Raw genomic sequence first — 21,543 nt, forward strand, 5'->3', positions numbered from 1 at the left:
TGAAGACGACTCCTCTGTCAACCAGACACTCTCCCGGGCTTTGTTTGTACCTGGAAATAAGCGGCATCCTTTGTCCTCACAGGTTGTTAGTTTGGGCTGAGACACGAAGGCTTTGCCAGAGGCTAGTTCTGTGGTGTCCCCTCGTTGTTGCACTTGCTGTTTTTCTCAGGCACAAGCAATGGAATTCTTTCAAGGGAGGGACCATCCTTGGGTACTCATTGTTTTCGAAGCTATAGCTGTGCTTTAATGAGGCAACAAACTCTTGATAAATAGTAAAATTATTGTACAATGTTGTAAGTAAATCAGTACCCCAGAATGAATGTGCCCTTCAGTTGTTTCTTGAAATATAAATCATGATGTTTTTTATGAATTCAGAGTAGTGGTAGCCAGAGAAGGGAAGCAAAAGACAAACTTTTGTGCTTTTACATCTCAGAAATAAGAAGAATAATAAGATGTGCCTGCTATCGAGAGTGACACTTCACATGACAAGCACCATTCATTAAGTGACGCAAGAAAAACATTAAATCGCTTTTTCACAGTGAGAAGAACTGAGGCCCAGAAAAGTTGGGTGTCCCCCCCCATAAACATATAACCAGGCTGAGAGTGTTTTAGTCATCTCCGTTGAGTCACCCAAGTAGCCAGGGAGCCAGAATGTCAGCCCGAATGGCTGGGCTTCGAACTGCCTGTGCCGGTCAGCGTCTACCCACTGCCCCCATGCTTCTGGGCGCTTGTCTACGCTACAGCAAGCTCTTTTCCCTCTGTTTGATGGGGTCTTTTCTCCAAGAGAGACAGGAAGAAATACATCATCCTGATTATGATTGCAGTTTACCAAAAGCATTTTACTTGAACAAGTGGGATTTCTTTTCTGTTTTTAAATTTCTTACCACAATCATCCTAAGTCTCATTGTTTCGAATGCCTGCATTTTTCTCCCTTCAAACCAGCGTGACCAATAATCCATGGGTGAGACTGGCTACAGTGATGCTCACCAGATGTACAACGGAGAACAAGGAAGGGCTGGGGAATGAAGTTTTGAAACTCTGCCGCTCTCTGTATAACACCGAGCAGATGCTGCCTGCCGAGGTGAGTGGATGCTTCAAGTGGCTTTGCTGGGGGTCATCCCTTTCCTTCCCCACCTCTTTATTAGAAGCAGTATCAGCGACTGTGCTTGGGTAACGTTTCGCCTAAGTTATTGGTAGGTAAAGCGCGTAATCTGTAACAGATCAAGTGAAGAAGAGCGGTGCTGAAAGGATGCTTTGAGGTCTTTTTCTCTTTGTTGGAGCTCTGAAGCGGTTTTCTTTTCACAAGTCCCTCAGTAGAACCCAGTTTTCTGGGGTTTTTTTTTTGGATGCCCTTTTATGTCTAACTCAAGTTTCTGTTGCAAGAGGTCGCGGTAGTTCAAGTGTCATGTCTGCCTGACCCAGGACAGCTGGTAATGTAGTGGTTACGTTAGTGTTCCTTGGCGGGTAACCAGCCACTCTTGATTTTCATGTACTTTTTGACATCGTTGTAATAACATTGTATAACCACAATATTTATTCTCTGTAAACATGGTAAAAACACATGTTGACCTGTGTTCTGTATTTGGTCCCATAACACAACTGTCCCAGAGATATTTATGTTATGTATCCATATGCGCTGCTGCTGCTCAGTCACGCCAGTTGTGTCCGACTGTGTGACCTTATGGACTGCAGCCTGCCAGGCTCCTCTGTTCATGGAATTCTCCAGGCCAGAATACCAGAGTGGATTGCCATGCCCTTCTCCAGGGAATCTTTCCAACCCAGGGACCAAACCCGGGTCTCCTGTATTGCAGGCAGATTCTTTACCTCTGAGCCACCAGGGAAGCCCTATGCCATTATCCAGATGCTTAAATTTAATTTGTAGATTGCTCAAATAATATATTGCTGAGGCCAGATCCACGGCAGGGGCTGTAGCTAATATGTGCTTATTTTAGAATGTAATATATATATATATATATATATATATATATATATAGGATCTGGCCTCAGCAATATATTATTTGAGCAATCTACAAATTAAATTTAAGCATCTGGATAATGGCATTAAGTTGATTAATTGATTAATTGATGTATATATATTATAATACATTATAATATATATAATATATATATTATAATATTATAATACATTATAATATATATTATAATATATATTTTACATTCTAAAATAAGCACATATTAGCTACAGCCCCTGCCGTGGATCTGGCCTCAGCAATATATTATTTGAGCAATCTACAAATTAAATTTAAGCATCTGGATAATGGCATTAAGTTGATTAATTGATTTTTGAGTTTTTACCACATAGGAGATAAACTTGAAAATGGAATTGTAAATATGATTCTTTGAGTCTTCGTTGTAATCATGCAAGGAAAATGTTCTCATTATGAATGCACACTTAATGAATTGTTTTCTGAATGAAGGACTGGCTAAGTGTTTTTTGATTGAATTTAAAATATTGAGTCCGTTTGAAGATGTCTTCACCCACCAGAATGACAAAATTATTCTTTTAAATAATTAAAGTACCAACACCAAAAAGCAGCCCCCCTTACTCCGGTAGCCTGTGGTTTCCTTGTGTCCACGCCCTCTTGACTGGTGGTCGGCTCTGCTGTGTTGTGAGCACCTGGAGAGTGGGAACCGTGGCTGCAGCGTCTCTGTTTCCGTCAAGGCAGGATTCAGCAGACTGCAGAGTGGGGACTGAACACAGCTGGTTACCCCCACCAGGCTGAGTAAATAACGTGCTTTTCATCTTTGCCTTCACATGAGCTAAGATCGCACTCTGTTAGGTCGACTCCAGACGCCAGAAGTGTCCTGCTGTCAGTGCTACTGAATCTAGGTTAGGGAAGCATTACTTCAGATCACTGGACCTCCATTTTCCCATCTCTGAAACAAGGGGCAGACCCCGTGACGTCAGAGGGGGCTCTTACTCCGCTGCTCTGCAAGGTCTCATCCTGGGCGGAGTGTGAGCCGAGGCTGTCTATTCTCTTCATCCTCAGCATGCAGTCCCCTGCCTCCCACAGGCCCATCGTTCTTTTGGGGTGAGGAGTGAAGTGCTGTACTGAGCCCCACTTTGAAGCACATCATTATCCCTCCTCTGATGTAATTTGATGAGATGAAACATCATTATCAAGAGTTCTTTTGCCACAGTGCCTTTTTTTTCTTTCATTTTTCTTGTGCTGCTCTGTCTTTTAATTGGGTACGTATATAGATTTTTTTCCCCCCTAAGTATGCCATGATTGAAGGAACTTTGCAAATCCTCTGTTTGTATTAATCACTAAATGTGCTGAAATGTGAATTAGAATTGTTACAAAGGAAGGAACAGTCTGATGACAAAATGGAGATGTGTTGTTTATTTTCCCACCTTTGGAAATCACTTAGTCTCATTTCAGACTTCCGTAAGATTTAATGTCACTGTGACAGTAAAAGTATCCATGACTCTTCTTTTACTCCAGTACCTTTGGCTGCTCTGGTGCAGGGTGTGTGAAACGCTATGGCCTAATTATCTCCGACAGGACTTAAAGGGGCTTACTTTTTCCATCATCCCTGTTTCCCATCCCTCCCACCAAGTTCCCATATGTAGAGTTTTTTTTTTTTTTCCTTTATGACTTTCCATGACCGCCTGCTGCTGCTCATGGTACTTGTTTACTTATGGCCCTGGTGGTTGTGCCGATGGCAAATATGACCAGAAAGATAAAAGTCATTGTCTTGCACAGGTCATGAGTCTCCCAGTCTTGAAAGTTAGGCATCCTCCTTCCCGGCTTGTATTCATGGCAATACATGAACCATCCTCAGGAGTGGGGGATCTGTAGAACAGGAAATTGGCAATTTGGCATAAAACAAGCTCTTGGCATTTAGATTTAAAATTCCCCATCACAGCTATTTGTGGCAGCTCCCGAGGGTCCATGTGGAGGCACAGAGAGAAGTAGTGTTGCAGACGCCTTGGCTGGGTGCATGGGCGTCCGCCGCCTGGACGACCCCCCTTCTACTTCTTAGTGTGATTGTTCACTCTCACGGTTGAGGCACTTCTGATGACGTCAAGAGCTTGATTTTTAGAATCAATGACCCCTATTCCGGCACACTTTGTGTTCCAGGCCCTTGCTGCGGGCCCTGGCACACCTTTAGGTGCTAGATCCACCCCCCGGGCCAGCAGGAGGCAAGGACCTCGGTGGACCAGTCTCGCTCCTCTGACAACCATCAGCCACAGGGCCCAGGGCATCCCCCCGAGTCCCAGTCCACAGTGGGGACTGGCTTGCAGGACTCTGGCCGGGCTTGGGGCCCTGCCCAGCTACTCCTCTTCGTTCAAGGCTTCTCGCTGTTGTTCTGTGTCCTGATGGCCAGACAGCTTGAGCTGTGAAAGTGCCTTGCAAGGGGTTCCGTGGTTCTCTTTGCTCCTTTCACCTTTCCTGTAGCGCTCTAAATCCCTTTGTAAACATCCTAATAAACTGTCCTCTTGTAACACAGGGGAAAATGCCTGATGAGTATAGTATAGTACTTAATTACAAAGTATTTAGCCAGTAACTGTTCACTAAGATTAAAAAAACACTCAGTAGCTCTCATAAAATGAATTCTTCCATTCCTGGGTGTCCTTATCTGACTGTGGGGTACTAGCCATTATGCCTGCACAACAGGATTTAAAGTTGATTGCCATAAATTTTCCATTGAAGCTTAGATCAGCTTAGTGATATGCTTATTCCGAATATTGCAAGTTCCTGAAAAATAACCTGTTTACCAATTTCTGATAACTTATAAGCAAATATGAGTGTTAAGAGAGAGATGTTATACAGATAATTTGAGGCTTCCCTGGTGGCTCAGATGGTAAAGAATCTGCCTGCAATGCAGGAGACCCAGGTTTGGTCCCTGGGTTGGGAAGATGCCCTGAAGAAGCGACTGGCTGCCCACTCCACTCGTCTTGCCTGGAGAATCCATAGACAGAGGAGCCCAGTGGGCTACAGTCAGTGAGGTTGCAAAGAATTGAACACGACTGAGCAACTAACATTTCTTTCAAATAGCAAGCAAGTTTGGAATACAGAGAAGGAAAAACTTTCTTGCCCTCAAATGAGGCAGATAGATGAATGACCACAGTAATACAGGGTGACAGATAATGTAGGAAATATCTGACGAAGTAGAGCCAGCATGTAGGAGTGGCAAACCTGGGCCATCAGAGGTGCTGCCATGGGAAATAGGGTTTTCCTGTGCTTGTGTAAACTGATACCCAAGGATGAGTTGAGAGTTGATCACACAGAGAGACAGCAGAGGTTGTATCCATTGTGTGCAAACACCCAGAGGTCTGTGAGAGCCCACTGCTCCCTGCTGGTAGCCACGGGCCACATGTGGGTACTGAAATTAAGTTTATATTAAGCAAAATGAAATGAAATTAAAAGTGTAATTTCTCAGTGGCACTAGCCCCATCTCAGATGCTCACAAGCCCCCACATGGTCCTCGGCTGCCCTGTGGGACAGCGCGAATGCAGAGCGTCCCAGGATGAGAGGAAGCCCTCCTGGGCGCTGCCTTTCATGAACTGTGCAGGATGGGGGAAGGGAGCCGTGGTTCCAGGGAGGCGGGCAGAGGAAACAGGTCAGTGCTGTTTGGGCTGGACTGCCACACACCTGAGTTTATGTTTCATCTTCCCGAGTGGTTTTTGCAGGTTTTGGCATCCCAGGTTAAACATCCACGTTTCTCTCTGGCCCAGATGCTGGATGAGACCCCTGCATGTGCTGCATGTGCCGTAAGGCGCACAGAGCTCTTTTCTGAATTGGAATCCTTGTTTGAAGCCCGCATTTGGCAGAACTGTTTCCCTGCCAGTGTTGATCTTGTGTGGCACAGTCTTCTAGTCTGGTTTCCAGCAGTGGCCTGCGGGGTGCACACTGAAGAAAGATCGTGAATGGAATTCCAAAGAGACCTTTACCCCAGACTTAAATAGGAGCTTCGTTATGTCAGCCTTATTTTATCCACTCTCTATAATAACCTAAAATACTTATGACAATACCATGAATGTGGATTTTTCTTCTCTGATATGCTACTGTTGGCATAGCGCAAGAGTAGCAGGATCATCAGTCCTGCACAGGGCAGTGATTCTGTGTTCTTTCAAAAACAACCCTTGCTTTATGTAACGAGGTCGCACACATTGTCTGGTCTTGATCCAAGTGTTCCGTTCTTCACAGCTAAAATCAGGACACCAAGGGAACGTGTAACTGGGCAGGGAGGAATAGCTTGAAAATTTATTTTCTACACTTTTATACTTTTGTTGTGAAGCATTGTTATATTTATCTTATAGAAAAGGCTGCTCTCTGATGACAGATTCAGCCAGCATGAAAAAGAGCAGTAAACTAAAATTAAATTTCAGCTGTAAAGCTGAAATTAAAGTACATCTGTGGCGATCTGAATACATTTTCATTTTTCTGAACCACAGATAGTTTTCATGAAGAAGGAACATCTTGAGTATGTCAAGCATTCAGTTCACCTTGACATTAACTCTCAGTTCAGTTGCTCAGTCGTTTCTGACTCTTTGCAGGCTCATGGACTGTAGCCCGCCAGGCTCCTCCGTCCATGGGATTTCCCAGCAAGAATACTGGAGTGGTTGCCACTTTCTACTCCAGGGGGTTTTCCTGACCCTGGGGGTTTAACCCGAGTCTCTTGCGTCTCCTGCATTGGCAGGCAGATGTTTTACGACTCATGTCACCTGAGAAGTCTTGACGTTAACCATGAACAGGTTTTAAAATGTTTAAATTGCCGATTTCCTTTGTTATACTAAATTGTAACTACATCTTTGTGATAATATTAACAATCAATAATAGTTTTTGTTGTTAAGCATCTAGTATATGCTGAGCATTGAGCATCATTATTCACTAACACTTATTCTCACACACATGCAAAACACAAAATAGTAGATACAGTTACCTCCATTTTACTTGGGAGGAAACTAGGGCTCTGAGAGTTCAGAAAAATAAATTCCAGCCCTCTAACCATCCAGTGGGATCCTATGCAGCCATTAAAATAGCAGTATTGTAGATGAATATGTGATACCAGAAAGATTTTATCAGTTAAGATTGTGAATCGAGTGAAGCAGGTACCAAACCCTACATCAGAGTGGTCCCCTGTGTGTCTTTTGCATAGTCACCTCCCCCCCCCACACACACACCGCCTACACACACACACACACACACACACACACCGCCTACACACACACACACACACACACACACACACACGCGTGCACGACGCCTCCAGAATCGTGCCGGGGCTGTGATGCATTCCCTTTCCTTCTCACTCACAAAGTCGCCCTTGTGGTTCCAGGGGGTGAAGGAGCTGTGCTCGCTCCTGCTTGGTCAGGCCCTGCTGCTCCCGTCCCTGAAGCTTCTCCTGGAAAGCCCGGACGAACGTCTGCACACCATGGCCTTGGACCACATCACCGCCATCGCTAAGGTACTCCCCACCGAATTCACTCGTTCTTGCTTTGCAGAGACATGCATTGGTATTGCGGTTCTCATCAGTAACAATGGTGATTTACTCAGGACGGTTTTACTTACACTCTGACCACAATAGCTGTTTGTTTGTCTACAGTAGGTATTTGTGGTTTGCAGTAGATATTTGTTGACAAAACATTTTCTAAGCTCCTCCTGTGCACCACAGAGTGTATCTGTGCCAAGAATGCAAATTCGGATCAGGATGCATTTTCTCTAGAGAAGCAGAGTATCGAGTCTCTTTAAGAAAATTTCAGGGCTGCCTAGCACTAGAGGACTAGTCTTGCCACTTGAAATCTGGGACGAGGAGCTCCTGACATCAGGTGGATTTTCTGTGCCTGCATGTGTTTGGTTATGTACTAATTAAAGGTGAGAAGGAGTCCTGTTAATGGCACCAGTGGAAATCTCAAGCTTGAGTTTCCTCCGGCAGCCAACACTGCCACTGAAGCCCATCCTGGCTTGTAGAAATGGGAGCCAGTGCTGAGGCAAGAGAGTTCTCCCTGCAGGCTGGCTGCCTTATTATCGTGAAGATAATGTTTTTAAGGAAGAAACTTGCACTTCCCTTTTTAAATTTTACACATTAGGTGCTCAGAGTTGTGTTTCATTTCATACAATGAATTTGCATTGTATGATCCTTCTATGGGACGCTCACTCTTTCATCTGAAGTGTGTATGTGTGTGCTTTAACAACAGTGTAAGAGGATATCTTCTAGGGACCAGAGAAGGTAGGTGAATCCTAGGGCAAAGGTGCAGTGACGAGATAGATGAAAAGATGTCTTGGATTTATAGCTTTGTTAATGACAGGGGGTGCAGAAAGCAGGACGTAATTGCCTTTGGAAATAGTCATAATGAACAAGATAAGAAAACTGTCGTGCCTTTATTCATATTTTCAAAATAATGTAAAGTTTCTGTATAGATTTTATTTTTAAAAAATGCCTTTCATTATCATTGATAATTGAGCATAATAGGGGCCTTTCTGGAAACTAGGCTGAAGTATGAAATTGAGGGGACTTGTCTAGCAGTGCCTCTCTGTGCTAAAATAAAAGTTGCATAATACTGGGATTTGCAAGAAACTGAGAGCTGCAGTAAGATTTTTTTTCTTAGCTGATTTTTTATTGGAGATCCAAGACATCAGGAAGAAGGGAGAGCTAGAGAAAATCAACTGCGTGCTGTCAGTGTTTTTCTTCCATCACCACCTTGTACGCAGTATTCATATCTCTGCTCAAGTATTTCCAATGGAACTTGCCATGGGCACCTTTGAGAATAAAACAGTAATATATTAAACATTGCTGTTCCCTGTTCATGCTGTGTAGAGCGTTCCTGATGCCCTCATGAATTCCCTAGGAGTACAGATCGGTTTTCATTGTAAAGATTCTTGATCACAAATGCATCAGTCAGAACTGCAACTAGAAGGGGAGCTCCCTAACTGAACCAGCCCTGCTGACTGCCTCACCGCCCCCCGACACACACATACTATCAAAATAAGAAACTGACGGGGATGTTGCCAACACCCAAGTCATTTATAAATGGTACTAGTTTGCCTTTGTAACACTTTATCTGCACATTTGATATGCAGTCTTGTGCTAAAACTCTGGATCTTGAATCATTTTGACTGTGGCTGGTTCAGCCAAGGTTGTGATGAAAACATCCGAAACCCCTGTGGCCTTCAGGTACAGAAATCAAAGCCAGAGGTGTAAATTGCTGAGGCGAGTCTGTTTCCTACCACTGAGACCCTTCTGGGAATTCAGTAATGACACTGACTTGTAACTTCTCTGCACTAAGATGAGCACTCATGTTAGGCTGGCCCATCTGTGACCTTCACATGTGTTCACGGAAGATTTCGCATCCTCAAGGAACTAAAGTGTTGCTGAGTTTTCCAATTTTTAAACATTTTTTAACTTTTGTTTTGAGATAATTTTAAGCTCACATTCAGTCAGTCAGTTCAGTCGCTCAGTCGTGTCCAACTCTTTGTGACCCCATGAATTGCAGCATGCCAGGCTGTCCATCACCAACTCCCGGAGTTCACTGAGACGTACGTCCATCGAGTCGGTGATGCCATCCAGCCATCTCATCCTCTGTCGTCCCCTTCTCCTCCTGCCCCCAATCCCTCCCAGCATCAGAGTCTTTTCCAATGAGTCAACTCTTCGCATGAGGTGGCCAAAGTACTGGAGCTTCAGCTTTAGCATCATTCCTTCCAAAGAAATCCCAGGGCTGATCTTACATGACTTTAGTATCCTTATAACCAGGACATTAGCAGAGGTACGATCTCTGGACCTTATGCAGATTCCACAGTTTTAAGTGCCCTTGTGTGTGTCTGTGTGTGTCCATGTGTAAAGTTCTGTGCAGTATTGTCACATGGACATTCATGTGACCACAGTGAAGGCTGCTCATCTCTTCTCCATCTCTGTAATTTTGCTGTTTCAAGAATATGATATACATGAAGAGAAATTACTGTGATTTATCATTGCTCTCCCAGCACCATTGAAAAGTCATGTTACCCTTTTCTAAGCGAAGAGTTTCATTGGGCCTTTTTGCAGGGCTCCTGTCAAGCTATTTTACATCATACTTGGTTTTGTAGTGAAAAATACAACGTGAAAGATACTGGTTTTCTTCTTTTGTGTTTATTTTGCTATTCACTCTGCCCATTAGTGGGCGACTCTGAGTTCATCAGTAACTTGTTTCTCCCTTAATGGTTGTTGGCAATAGTTTCTGTTGATACTAAAAGGAAAAGAAAAAAAAATTGTTTTCAGAGAAACTCCTCTGATGGGTGTCAGTCATTCTTGCACAGTGCATGGATCCAGGAGAAAAAATGCACCCCTCCCCCCACTTGCTGATAGTGTGTATTGGTCATAATATACTGACAGCTTCATAGGGGTTTATGTTTCAAAGGATGATGCTTAAATGCTGATGCCAGAGACGGGGGGGTTTCTCCTCCAATAGCGGTGTTCACTTCCCTAAGCTTTTCTGAAATTGCAAACCTCTGGTGTTTGGCATGTCCTTACCAATGGCCAACAGCCTCTTACCCTGGGCCAGAAATAGAAAGACCTTCTTAGGATTATATCATTGGTGAATAATTAAAACCCTGGTGTGGTCCATACTGTCAAATCACCCACTCCATCAGCCTCAGTGAGATTTAGAGCTTACCTTCAAAACCTTTTTTCTCCAAGAAGGATATGCCGTGATGATGTGTTTAAATCTCCTCTCGGGGATATTTTCTACTGGGTGGAAGTCTCTTGACTCATTTCATCAAAGTAAGCAGGTCTGTGTTTATAATAGCTCCGTGGACTACAACATCTTCCAATTCATAATTCCACACTTACGGTGGCCTTACTGCTTCCTCCTCTTCAGGGCTGCTCGTACCTCTGTCCCCACCTCACATCGCAGGGACTGGCCTGGACCACGTACCTATTAAAAGAATCATTCATGGAAGTGTGTAGGACCTTTGGCACCTAATTAGTGTTTCTCCCTGATGCTAGTAATAGCTGTCTTCCAGTACCAACTGTGCTGGATGTTATTAAAGGCCCTTCCTCACTTCCCCTTTTTAATAATCCTCTGGGAAGATACCATTCTGGTTTCACAGATGAAAACACTGAAACTCAGGGGTCATACAGCCAGCAAGCAGCCAGAGCTGAAACTGAAGCCTTAAATCCAGCATTCAGCACCTGTGTTTAATCATACTGCTGCTTTTGACCTAACTGGTAGACTCTTGTATTGGAAAAAGGTTATCTCTGTAGAGAAGTGGACTCTCTGAAGCATCTTGAACCATATAATATCAGCACTGAAAACAGTAGTACAGAGCTGGTCTGACAGCTTGCCTGGTACAGCGCTTCCTCTTTCAAATTCCCCAAGTCACTAGGCCCTGATGGAGCCCGACTAGGGTGGGAGCCGACCAGTCCTGGGTGCCCTGTGTCATGTTTAAAACCCTCACAAAAGAGCACCTCCAGAATGAAGGATCCTTTGAGTGCACGGCCCTCAGTCCTGCCCAGTGGAGTTGTTTCCATATCGCAGTCCTTCATGTTTTTAATAAATGTGATTCTTATCCCTGTGATTTTGCTGCAAAGGCACCAGACATCACCCACAGTGACCAGTGTCTCGGTTGGAGGGAGAGCTTTAAAGGTTCTCAGGAAAGCAGGCTTGGGTTAACATATTTACAGTCAGCCCTTGGACAGCACAAGGGTTAATCTAGGTATTAGTTAGACTTGGCCCTCCATCTCCAAGATGCCTCTGCATCCGTGGTTTCCACCATCCAGGGACTGATGTAACATCCAGGCAGTGATGTAATGTTTCCTACTGGAAAAAAAAAAAAAAAAATCCCACGTAAGTGGCCCAGGGCCGTTCAAACTCACGTTGTTTAAGGGCCAACTGTGTATAAAACCATGAAGCCTTGCTTCCTCCGTTCCCCCTTTAATTCAATCCAGATTTCCACCAAGGCCCTCCCTGGTGAGGATCCGTGTTACCATCACGCTCCCACGATGTTTCCTTCTCTGCTGAAGTCAGGGGCACACACGGCCCTCCCGACCTCGGCATGCAGTGAGAACAAGGACCTTGGGCTGGGCTCTGGACTACTCTGTTTGGACTTTGGTCCACAAAATCCTTCTTGGGCTTTGGCCCTAACGTCAGTGGTCTTCTTCTAAGCATATCCAAACCAAGTTAGGCTGAAGTGATCCAGTCATGTGGAGAAGAATCAAGCAACTGATTTCCTGTATATCTTACAGATGCCAGTTGATGTTAAACCAGTCTCTTTTTATAATCACTGTTCTTTCGCCTCTTTTAGTCTCAGAATTTCGGGCATATATCTACTTATTTCTTACCCGAACATAATCCAAACATGTTACTTTCACCCGTCATCCTTCATTCTCAGCTGGTGGTTAGTCTTCTTGATGAAGGAAGCTCTGCTACTGCGTATCTCCCAGTATTCTCAGCTGGTTGCCTCTAGCGACAGGCAGCTCACTCCCTATGGGTTAACCTGTGAGGTTTCTAGACAGCTCTGAGGGGTGGCTGACCGACTTGGTGCAACCAGACATATAAAGTACCCATTGTGCACCACCTGATACAGTGTGCGGGAGTGAGGAATGGGTAGGACATTTGTAAAGATGAAATATCATCCCTCTGTGTAGAGGAATTGTGTCAAGGGGACACTGACATATGAAACAATAACACAAGGAACTAAGGAGGATGAAAAGGGGGCAAGTGTAAAAGTGTGGAACGGGCCAAACTCAGGGCCGCAGAATGGGTCACTGAAGTGACCAAGCTTGGATCATCCTCAAAGGTTCTCTCCCGCTGTCAGATCCTAAGTCAGAGGACTGTCTGGATTTTGGCTTCAGAAGAGGCACACTGCTCATCCCAGGCCAGGAGTGGGGCTGAGGGTATTCCAAGAAACGAAGTCTGAATGGCCTGCAAGTCAATACAGAAAACAAAAATTTATTTGCGGGCATTTTTCTTATTCTAGGAATATACTCGTGTTGCCCTTTTATTTTTCTGTACTTTCAGTTGGTATATTTAATAACTCTTGCTAGTAATAGTGTTCTTTCCTGAAGTAAACAGGGAAATTATATCAAATAATCTTCTTTAAAGTAATTGAAATGAGGTCCTGCATGCATTATGCTACTGGGATTTCAGCTTCCCTCATTACTGTAATTACTCTTAGCTTCGTATAGATCCATAAAATCAAAGATTTAATTCAGAGAAGGTTCATTACCTATTGTTGAAACAGGAATTAAGCAGATAACATTTTAATGGCTTGGAAGACAGTAGTGCTTTATGCTTTAATAGATTTTTTTTCCCCCCAAGATCAGCAAAGTTTCTTTTAGTCTCAAAAATTAATCACCAACCAAAAAAAAAAAAATTCACTGATAGAGAAGACAAGCCTTTTACTTATTTCGTGAAGTATGTAAGCCCTTCTCCTGTGCTTTATTCCTGACTTGTGTGACTGTAATAACTCCAGCCATTTTCTGAACTTAAACTCTACACCAGGCATTGTGCTAGGCACTTAAACACATAGATTATCTCTACCCCTGTCTGTTGTCTGTATTTCACATGTGGAAACTGGGGCTCTGAGAGATTGTCCTCAACAAGGTCACACATCTACTTAGCTAAAAATCCAGGATTGGAAATTGGTCTCTAACCCAGAAGCCTCTCTGCCTTCTTTTCACAAGACAGCTCCTTCTCACTCCCATTCAAAGCTATTTGATCAGAGGAATTAAATCAGCTAATCCTCCTGGGCTTCTCTCATATTTATCTCAAATATCCAACTGACTCCAGAACTGACAAAATATATTTTCTTCCCCAAGCCCTAAAAGCATCAATCAAGCCAATGTCAGGGATGTGTGATTCTCCCCAGACCATATACCAAAGTGATTCCTGATCAATTAAAAAATTAGATATTTTTTAAATCAGAAAATTTTATATATATATAAACACAGACATACACATACACACATACCATATCCTTCCAGGAAGTATAACTTCCAAGCTTTAAACCAATAGGAAAAGAGTCATAAAGGAACACATCCTTTCCTGATAATGTACAAGTGTAAAACTCCTACAAGACTACAAATAACCAAATAGAATTGCAAACAGTAGATTAGAATGTCTGTTAAAACTCAAATCAAGGTTAATGTTTAAGTTACAAAAGAATTCTTCACATGTGTACCGTGATGTTGAAATTCCAATAAATGAGTAAAAGATTTGACCTTTCCCATAGGAAAAAATAAAAATGACAGGAAATGTATGGGGAAAATTCATTCTTGCTAATAAACAAATTCAAATGAAAGCATCTTTGAGATACCGATACATATCTCCTAAATTAGCAAAGTAATTTTCTTTTCAAAGTAATAACATCCAGAGCTGGGAAGTTTACAGTGAAGCTGGCCCCTCCTCCCCTGATGGCAGCACTGTGCGCTGGACGGTCCACATCACCATGTCACTGCTTTCCTCTTGTACCTGCAGCCAGGAGATGTTGTGGGTGCTTTGCCCCGTTTCATGGTCTGCTTGGGCTGCCATAACAAAGTGCCGCAGGGCAGACAACCTTTAAATATTAGAAATGTGTTTTCTCACAATGCTGGAGGCGCAGCGTCCGAGATCTCAGGAGCTGGCGGGATTGATTTATTCTGAGGCCTCTCTCTGTGGCTTGCAGATGCTGCCTTCTCCCTGCGTCCTCACGTGCCTTCCTCTCGGCTTGCGTGTCTGTCCTCTTCTCTTCTTATAAAGATACCAATCAGATTGGACTAGGATTCATCCCCATGATGCAGATGGCTCGTTGACCTTATTTACCTCTGTAAAGGCCTTGTCTCCAAATGCAGTCATGTCCTGATGTCTTGGAGGTTAGGACCGCAACACATGAGTTTGAGGGGATATAGAGATGATTGGATGGCATCACCAACTCAATGGACATGAGTTTGAGCAAACTCCAGGAGACAGTGGAGGACAGGGAAGCCTGGCGTGCTGCAGTTCATGGAGTCACAAAGTTGGACACAACTTAGTGACTGAACAGCAACAACATGTTCATCCCATAAGACCCCAGCCATACCGCTCCTAATAAAGTATCCTAAGGGGCTTCCTTGACTGCTCAGTCGGTAAAGAATCTTCCTGCAGTCCAGGAGACCCGGTTTCAATCCCTGGATTGGAAAGATCCCCTGAAGACGGAAATGGCAACCGACTCCAGTATTCTTGCCTGGAAGATCCTATGGACAGAGGAGCCTGGTAGGCTACAGTCCAAGGGGTGGCAAAGAGTTGAACATGACTTAGTGACTAAACCACCAAGGAGATAATTCAAATAAAGAGAGTATATGTGCAAAAATCATTCATTTTTAGTGTTTCATAATGTCAGGCAACTAAAGGAAATCAGTCCTGAATACTCACTGGAAGGACTGATGGTGAAGCTGAAGCTCCAATACTTTGGCCACCTGATGCAAAGAACTGACTCCTTGGAAAAGACCCTGATGCTGGGAAAGATTGAAGGCAGGAGGAGAAGGGGACGACAGAGGATGAGATTGTTGGATGGCATCACCGACTCAATGGACATGAGTTTGAGTAAGTTCTGGAAGTTGGTGATGGACAGGGAGGCCTGGCGTGCTGAAGTCCGTGGGGTCTCAAAGAGTCAGACACGACTGGGTGATTGAACTGAACTGATGTATAGTAGGAGAAGCTAAATAACTTGTTCAATAGACTATATTGTAGCCATTAAATTTTTTTAGGATGAAAACTATGAAATATTTTTTAATAATTCTCAACATATGAGAAAAGTAGGATACAAATATCACATGACCTGACTGGACAAATATATCAGCATGTGGATAATCAGTGGAGAGAAAAGGTAGATAAAGTCGTGTTCTTGAGGTGATCCTGATATAGAAGACTTCTTTTTGTGTTTTAAGACAGTTTCCAGCTTTTTCTTTTCATTTCAAAAAGAAAAATAGGTTAGAAGAGCAGTTCTAACTGGTAAGACAGTGCCAGGCTTCTGTGGGTAGGTACCACCAGATTTTTAGTGCCATAAGTTGGAATTTGGTCACAAACAAGGAAAATGAAGACAAGTTAAGGCCTGACAAATTAATGTAGCAGCTCTGACATGTGGCAGTGATGCCGAGAACTCTACTGTACTGAGAGGAAGGAGCCAGGCTGGCCTCGGTGCCCCCAAGGCAGGAGGCTTGGTGTGTGGAGAGGAGCCCGTCTTGACTGCCGGTGACCTTGGGTAACGCTTTCCTTCTCTGCCCCTCAGGCTCCTCTTGTTTAAAATGTGGGTGTTGGAATGGGTCCTTCGAAAAGCCGTCTCTTTCTTTATTCTTTTGTTCTCTGTTTTGGCCCACATGTGTAAATAAACATCTGCGCGGTCTTTTCCTTGCACATGACATTTATCAAGGATACTCTGGCCATGCATACATCCTACAAAGAGCCAGAATCGGGGAGAAAGTCAAAGAAAGGAAATAGCATCAGCCACTTTGTTTCTCCAGCATTTGTTTATGAGAAGCCAAATCAGAATCTCCCCCTCACCTTCCCCTGGCCACCACCCCGGCTCACAGGAGGTCAGTAGTCTCTGCCTCTCTTTAGGGAACCTCTGAGCACGCAAGGGCCAAAGGCGGAACATCCGAGTTCACGGCCATGACTTCAGCCATACGTTTTCTCATCCAAGATTGTAGATAGAGAGCTTTTGGGGTTGGGGAGTGGACACCCACTGTGCCCCAGCTCCCACCCTGCCCTGGGACGGGGCAGCTATCCCCAAGGCACATCAAGTGGGACAGTCCAGTTTTCAGGATGTCCTCATGCTGGAGAGAAGCAGACAGAAGAGAGGGGGTCAGAGGGGCAGCAGCCGCCGGCGTTGACAAAACCCCTGTCTCTCCTTCGAGCTGGAAAAATCCATCATTCCCTTTATAGGAGCCTGAATTTCAGGCCCACAAAGGGAGGGTTCGTGAGTCAACAGAAAGAATAATAAAGGTGTCCTAGCCTTGAAGACTTACTCAGGGCAGCACAGAAAGTATCAGCCTGCACTGTTTGGACTTGAGCCTTTTATCCATGTGTTTTTATCAAAAAACATTTGCCTGTAGCATCCTGGCACACGCTGTGCTTCCTCCTGGATGGTTAGGTGGGAGGCTTCTTTATTTTTAAGGGTGAATCAAAATAACAGCACGCACAGTGAGTCAGCTGCCCGCTCACATGTGTGTGTGCGAGTGTGTGCTTGCACGAGTGTGTTCGGAGGCAGCGGAGTGCAATGAAAGCATGTGAGCTTTGGGGTTACTCACCCATTCACACATTCGTTCCACAAATCCTGCTGAGTTCCTGCCACAAGGCCCACGCTGTTCTAGGAGGGGTAGGCGGGGGCTGCGGGGTCCACAGAGGAGACAGCATCCCTGCTCTGGGGGAGCTCGTGGCCTGGGAGGGGGAGGGGGACACACGGTAACCCGTGAACCCATCAGAGAGGAGGGCTTCTGGTCCAGCTCACCACGGACCCACCACATGACATGTGATGCCTGACTGTGACCTCGCTGAGCCCCAGTGTGTGCATCTGTCGGGTGAGATCGGAGCCGTCTTAAAGAGATGTTGTGAGGCTTAGAGAGAAGGTGCCTCACTCAGCAGCATGTGGAGGGGTCTCAGGATGCAGCTGGCATGGTGATGGGATTCGGGTCCCGATTTCCCACTTATGAAGCAAAAGAGAGAGGGAAAGGAAACACACAGAGCTCATAAACAGCCCTCAGGTGGTGGGTGGAAGCCTCTTGTGCTCCCTTCAGCAGATACACTAGTCTTGTCCCAGCTGCTTTTGCTACCACCTCTGAAAAGACAAACAAACAAAAGATGCAAAATTGAGTTCCCCTTCTGTCTTTCGGAGTCCGAGGTGAGCGAGTGGAGTGTAAGTGTTGATGGAAGGGAGAGGCTGAAGAAGGGAAGCCCAGGCTTTGCCAGACTCTCAGTGCTGAGGCCAGAGTCTCCTCCTGCCGTGTACACGTGCACTTCACAAAAATGTGACAGGCTTCAGTGGCAGGGGCTCGGCCAGCCGTTCAGCACAGGTTGATTACACTGGATGCTGAACTGAAAGACGGGTAAAAGCCTCTGTGCCCTGTAGAAGCTCCCAGTGCAGCAGGGGAGACGGACGGACCGGTCACTATAGCCCAGCCCCAAGAGGGAAGAGGGGTGTGTGCGGCGTCTGGAGTGTGGAGGGAGCAGGGAGCGGCTTGGATCCGATGTAGGGAAGACGTAACCCAGAAGGCGACACTGGAACTGACATTTATGTGGGGCTTGGAGAACTCCATGGACTGTATAGTTCATGGGGTCACAAAGAGTCGGACACGACTGAGTGACTTTCACCTTCACTAGAAGGATCACAGGGGCTAAGATGGGTGCCATCTGCTAGTGGGCAAACTCTTATTCTCAGGATTTCTGTTACTCTCATCCTTCCAGCCAGTAGACACCTCTGACCTCATCTTCAGCAGCCTTGCCTCACTGTCAGGGAGCACGCAGCACAAGTCCATGGTGTTGAGCTACATAAGAGAGTTGGTCTAAACAGGAGAAAACTGGCTTTGAAATGCCACATTATCTCCACAGTTCCTACAACCAAAACTATTAAGAGTACACAGTGACATGAATTTGAAGCTGTCTTTGAAGCTGTTTTTTAAAAATGTTTATTTTGTACTGGAGTATAGCCAGTTAACACTGTTGGTAATAGTTTCAGGTGGGCAGCAGAGGAACTCAGCCACACACGCACATGTATCCAGCCGCCCCCAACTCCTCTCCCATCCAAGCTGCCACTTAACACTGAACAGAGTTCCCTGTGTGAAGCTGTTTTTTTTTTTTAGTGTAAATGAGAAGCCCTGAATTTTGATCTTTGATTAGTGTTGACTTGATTCCTTACGAAAACATGGCGGTAATAGAAAAATATGAGCTAAGTATGAAAGTCATGGAGAGCCATACATAGACCAAGAAGACCAGGGAAAAAAATACAGGGACTATGCTACGAAAAGAGCGCAGAAAATTTGTTTAAAGAAAAAAGAAAGAAAAAGGTGAGTTTGGTTTTAAGCGTCCGAGAGGCTTAAGCAAGAGTAGCTTTTAAATACCTCCTGTCGGTTATCCTATTTAAACCATTGGGGCTGACGGATATACCTTCTCAATGGAGCAGAAAAAGAGGTTTTCCTGGTCTGAAAAGAATTGTTTTCACAGGGATCTACATAAAGGAGAGGGTTGAGGTTAAAGAACATGGACTGTGGTGAGGCACAAATGAAATGGTAAATGTGCTTATTAAAAACTTCGGGCTTTGAAGTCCAGACTGACCTAAATTCAGATTCTCGCTCCGCAGTTTACTGACCATGACATTAAGCAAAATTCTTGTCCATCAATATCCTAATCTGTAAAAAGTGCGCCCTTTACAGGGTTGAGCTCGGGGGTACTCAATGAAGGACGATGTGTCTGGTGTGTGGTACAGTTTCTGACACGCGGCATGGTAGCCGTCAGTGATTCCTGGGGGAGCCGCTCTTCGTTCATGGCCGTGTCTTATGTGAAAAGGAAACCAGGTCTGTCATCTCATATGTGCGATCTCAGAGATGCTTGTGGCCTGGGTTTCTTTTCAAAGTAGGCCCTTCTCACCAGGGTAGAGCAGACTCTGCTGGCAGAAGCAGAAAAGCAGCTCATTGCAAACCAGCAGGGAGGGCTTTGTCTGCTGGTGAGGGGGTCAGCCACGCCACTCTGACGTCCACCCGTCTTTTTTCTCGAAGGTGAATGATTCAAACTGTGACCAGGAACTTCTTTCCCTGCTCCTGGACGCCAAGCTCTTGGTGAAGTGCCTCTCCACTCCCTTCTACCCACGTCTCATCAAGCACCTGCTGGCCAGCCCCCAGCATGGGCGCTGGGACCCTGAGGAGCTGGCCCGGCAGCTGTGGGAGGCCGGCCATGAGGCTGAAGCCGGCTCACTCCTCCTGGCTGCGCGGGGCACCCATCGGGCCCTGAGGACCTTCAGCACGGCCCTGGGTGCAGCTCAGCACTGGGTGTGAGCACGCCTGCCCACGCCCACCTCTGTCACCTCCCTGAGGAGCCTCCGGAGCCCAGTGCTGTCCCCAGAGGCGACACGTGTACTTGTTGATGGTTCTTGGTGGTTCCAAAGAATTGCAAATAAAGCTGTATATAAATGATGAGGAAGTTGCCATTTCTTGAACTGTCTTTTTTCTTTCTTCTGTTAGTTACCCTGCTTTCTTACTAGGAGAGACTTGACTCTTGACCCTTCTTGTTTTTTTTTTTTTTATAACCATCTCTTCTGGTGGTGGTGGTTTAGTCGCTAAGTCATGTCCGACTCTTGCAACCCCATGGACTGTAGCCTGCCAGGCTCCTCTGTCCATGGGATTCTCCAGGCGAGACTACTGGAGTGGGGTGCCATTTCTTTCTCCATCTCTTCTGGTAGAGGACAATTAATGCAATGTCTAAAACTGCAGTCCAGGCAGTTGGCTGTGGTGGTGGTGGAAGCGGAGAGCGTGGGGAGTAGCCAGTGGTTGGAACACGTCCTGGACGGAGGAAGCTTGGACCTAACCTCTCAAGTTAGTTACTCGACTTTGGGCAAAGTCCTCCCTCTCGGAGCTTTAGTCAGTCCTGTGGACAGTGAGGGTTGTGCTGTGTATCTCTTGGGGTTGTTGAGTGTCACGTGGGGCTCTGTCAGATACTTGTCAGGAGCCCAGGAAGCCTTACATCCCCTCTCCCCACTTAGTCGTGTAGATGAGCTGTGACTTGAAGAGCCCAGGCAGATGATCAATACCAGCACCCGAGACCTGCAAACCTATCAATATCACCGTAGAAGCTGACAGGTCTGCAGGTCTATACAACTTCTGTGACTGGTGGGTGGGCTGATGAAGCCAATTGTACACTTCCTGCCAGGACTGGCTGTCCACGAGTCACTACCACACAGCCAGCCATAGCAAAGGCGTGGATAGCAACACCCCTGGGAAGACCCATCTCAGAAACGGGGTTCCCTGCACAGAACGGTAAGGACCCCAATGCATAACTCGCTGGTACTCGCTTCCCTGCAGAAGTGTGTGCCTGAAGGTGAAGGTTCTGGCTGGAAGTCCTGAGCTGAGCTCTTGGGAAAGTCATACCAGATTCCAGCCACAGCGACAACCCAGGCAGCAGTTGGTGAGGAGCAAACTCCATGACTGAAGGACCATCAGAGGGTCTGTCGGATGCACACTGGTCTTTACCTCGACCCCCAGGAAATATTCAGAGGGAGAGAAGGGTGGCTGTGCATTCATGGAATGTTTAGAGAGAGAGAGAATGTCATCTAGGACAATCCTTTATTACAATGAACACTTTTTAATTAGTTTAAGGAATGTGGAAAGGCTCCCTCCGGTCAGTTTCCACATTGCCCTGTCAGAGCCAGCAGGTTCTGTGGTTGTGTTATGTGGGTGTGTGTTTCATTGTACATCATTGACGTGTGGCATATTGGGGCAGCCCACTCTCCACCTTTTTCCCCACACTCTCACCAGTGCCACGCACACACCTGGTTGAGTCTACCTTCTGTATAAGAGTAACTTCACTTCACCTTACTTCACATATTGTCCTCATCACCACCACGATCATCATCATTACCATCACCATGATCATCACTA

At 45.5% G+C, this 21,543-nt stretch overlaps 1 protein-coding gene across 2 annotated transcripts in view; it reads left to right on the forward strand.

The window, feature by feature from the left end:
* Window positions 1–20,085, forward strand: part of NBAS (NBAS subunit of NRZ tethering complex) — a 335,203-nt gene extending 315,118 nt beyond the window's left edge. For both annotated transcript variants that reach the window (XM_061433269.1, XM_061433270.1), the window contains 3 exons: window positions 943–1,081; window positions 7,309–7,437; window positions 19,669–20,085. In XM_061433269.1, the coding sequence (XP_061289253.1) occupies window positions 943–1,081; window positions 7,309–7,437; window positions 19,669–19,944 (544 nt within the window). In that variant the 3' untranslated portion in view covers window positions 19,945–20,085. The remainder of the gene's footprint in view (window positions 1–942; window positions 1,082–7,308; window positions 7,438–19,668) is intronic.
* The last annotated feature ends 1,458 nt before the right edge of the window (window positions 20,086–21,543 follow it).

Source organism: Bos javanicus, chromosome 11 (genome assembly GCF_032452875.1).
Source record: "Bos javanicus breed banteng chromosome 11, ARS-OSU_banteng_1.0, whole genome shotgun sequence".
In the NCBI taxonomy this organism is placed as follows: Eukaryota; Metazoa; Chordata; class Mammalia; order Artiodactyla; family Bovidae; genus Bos; species Bos javanicus.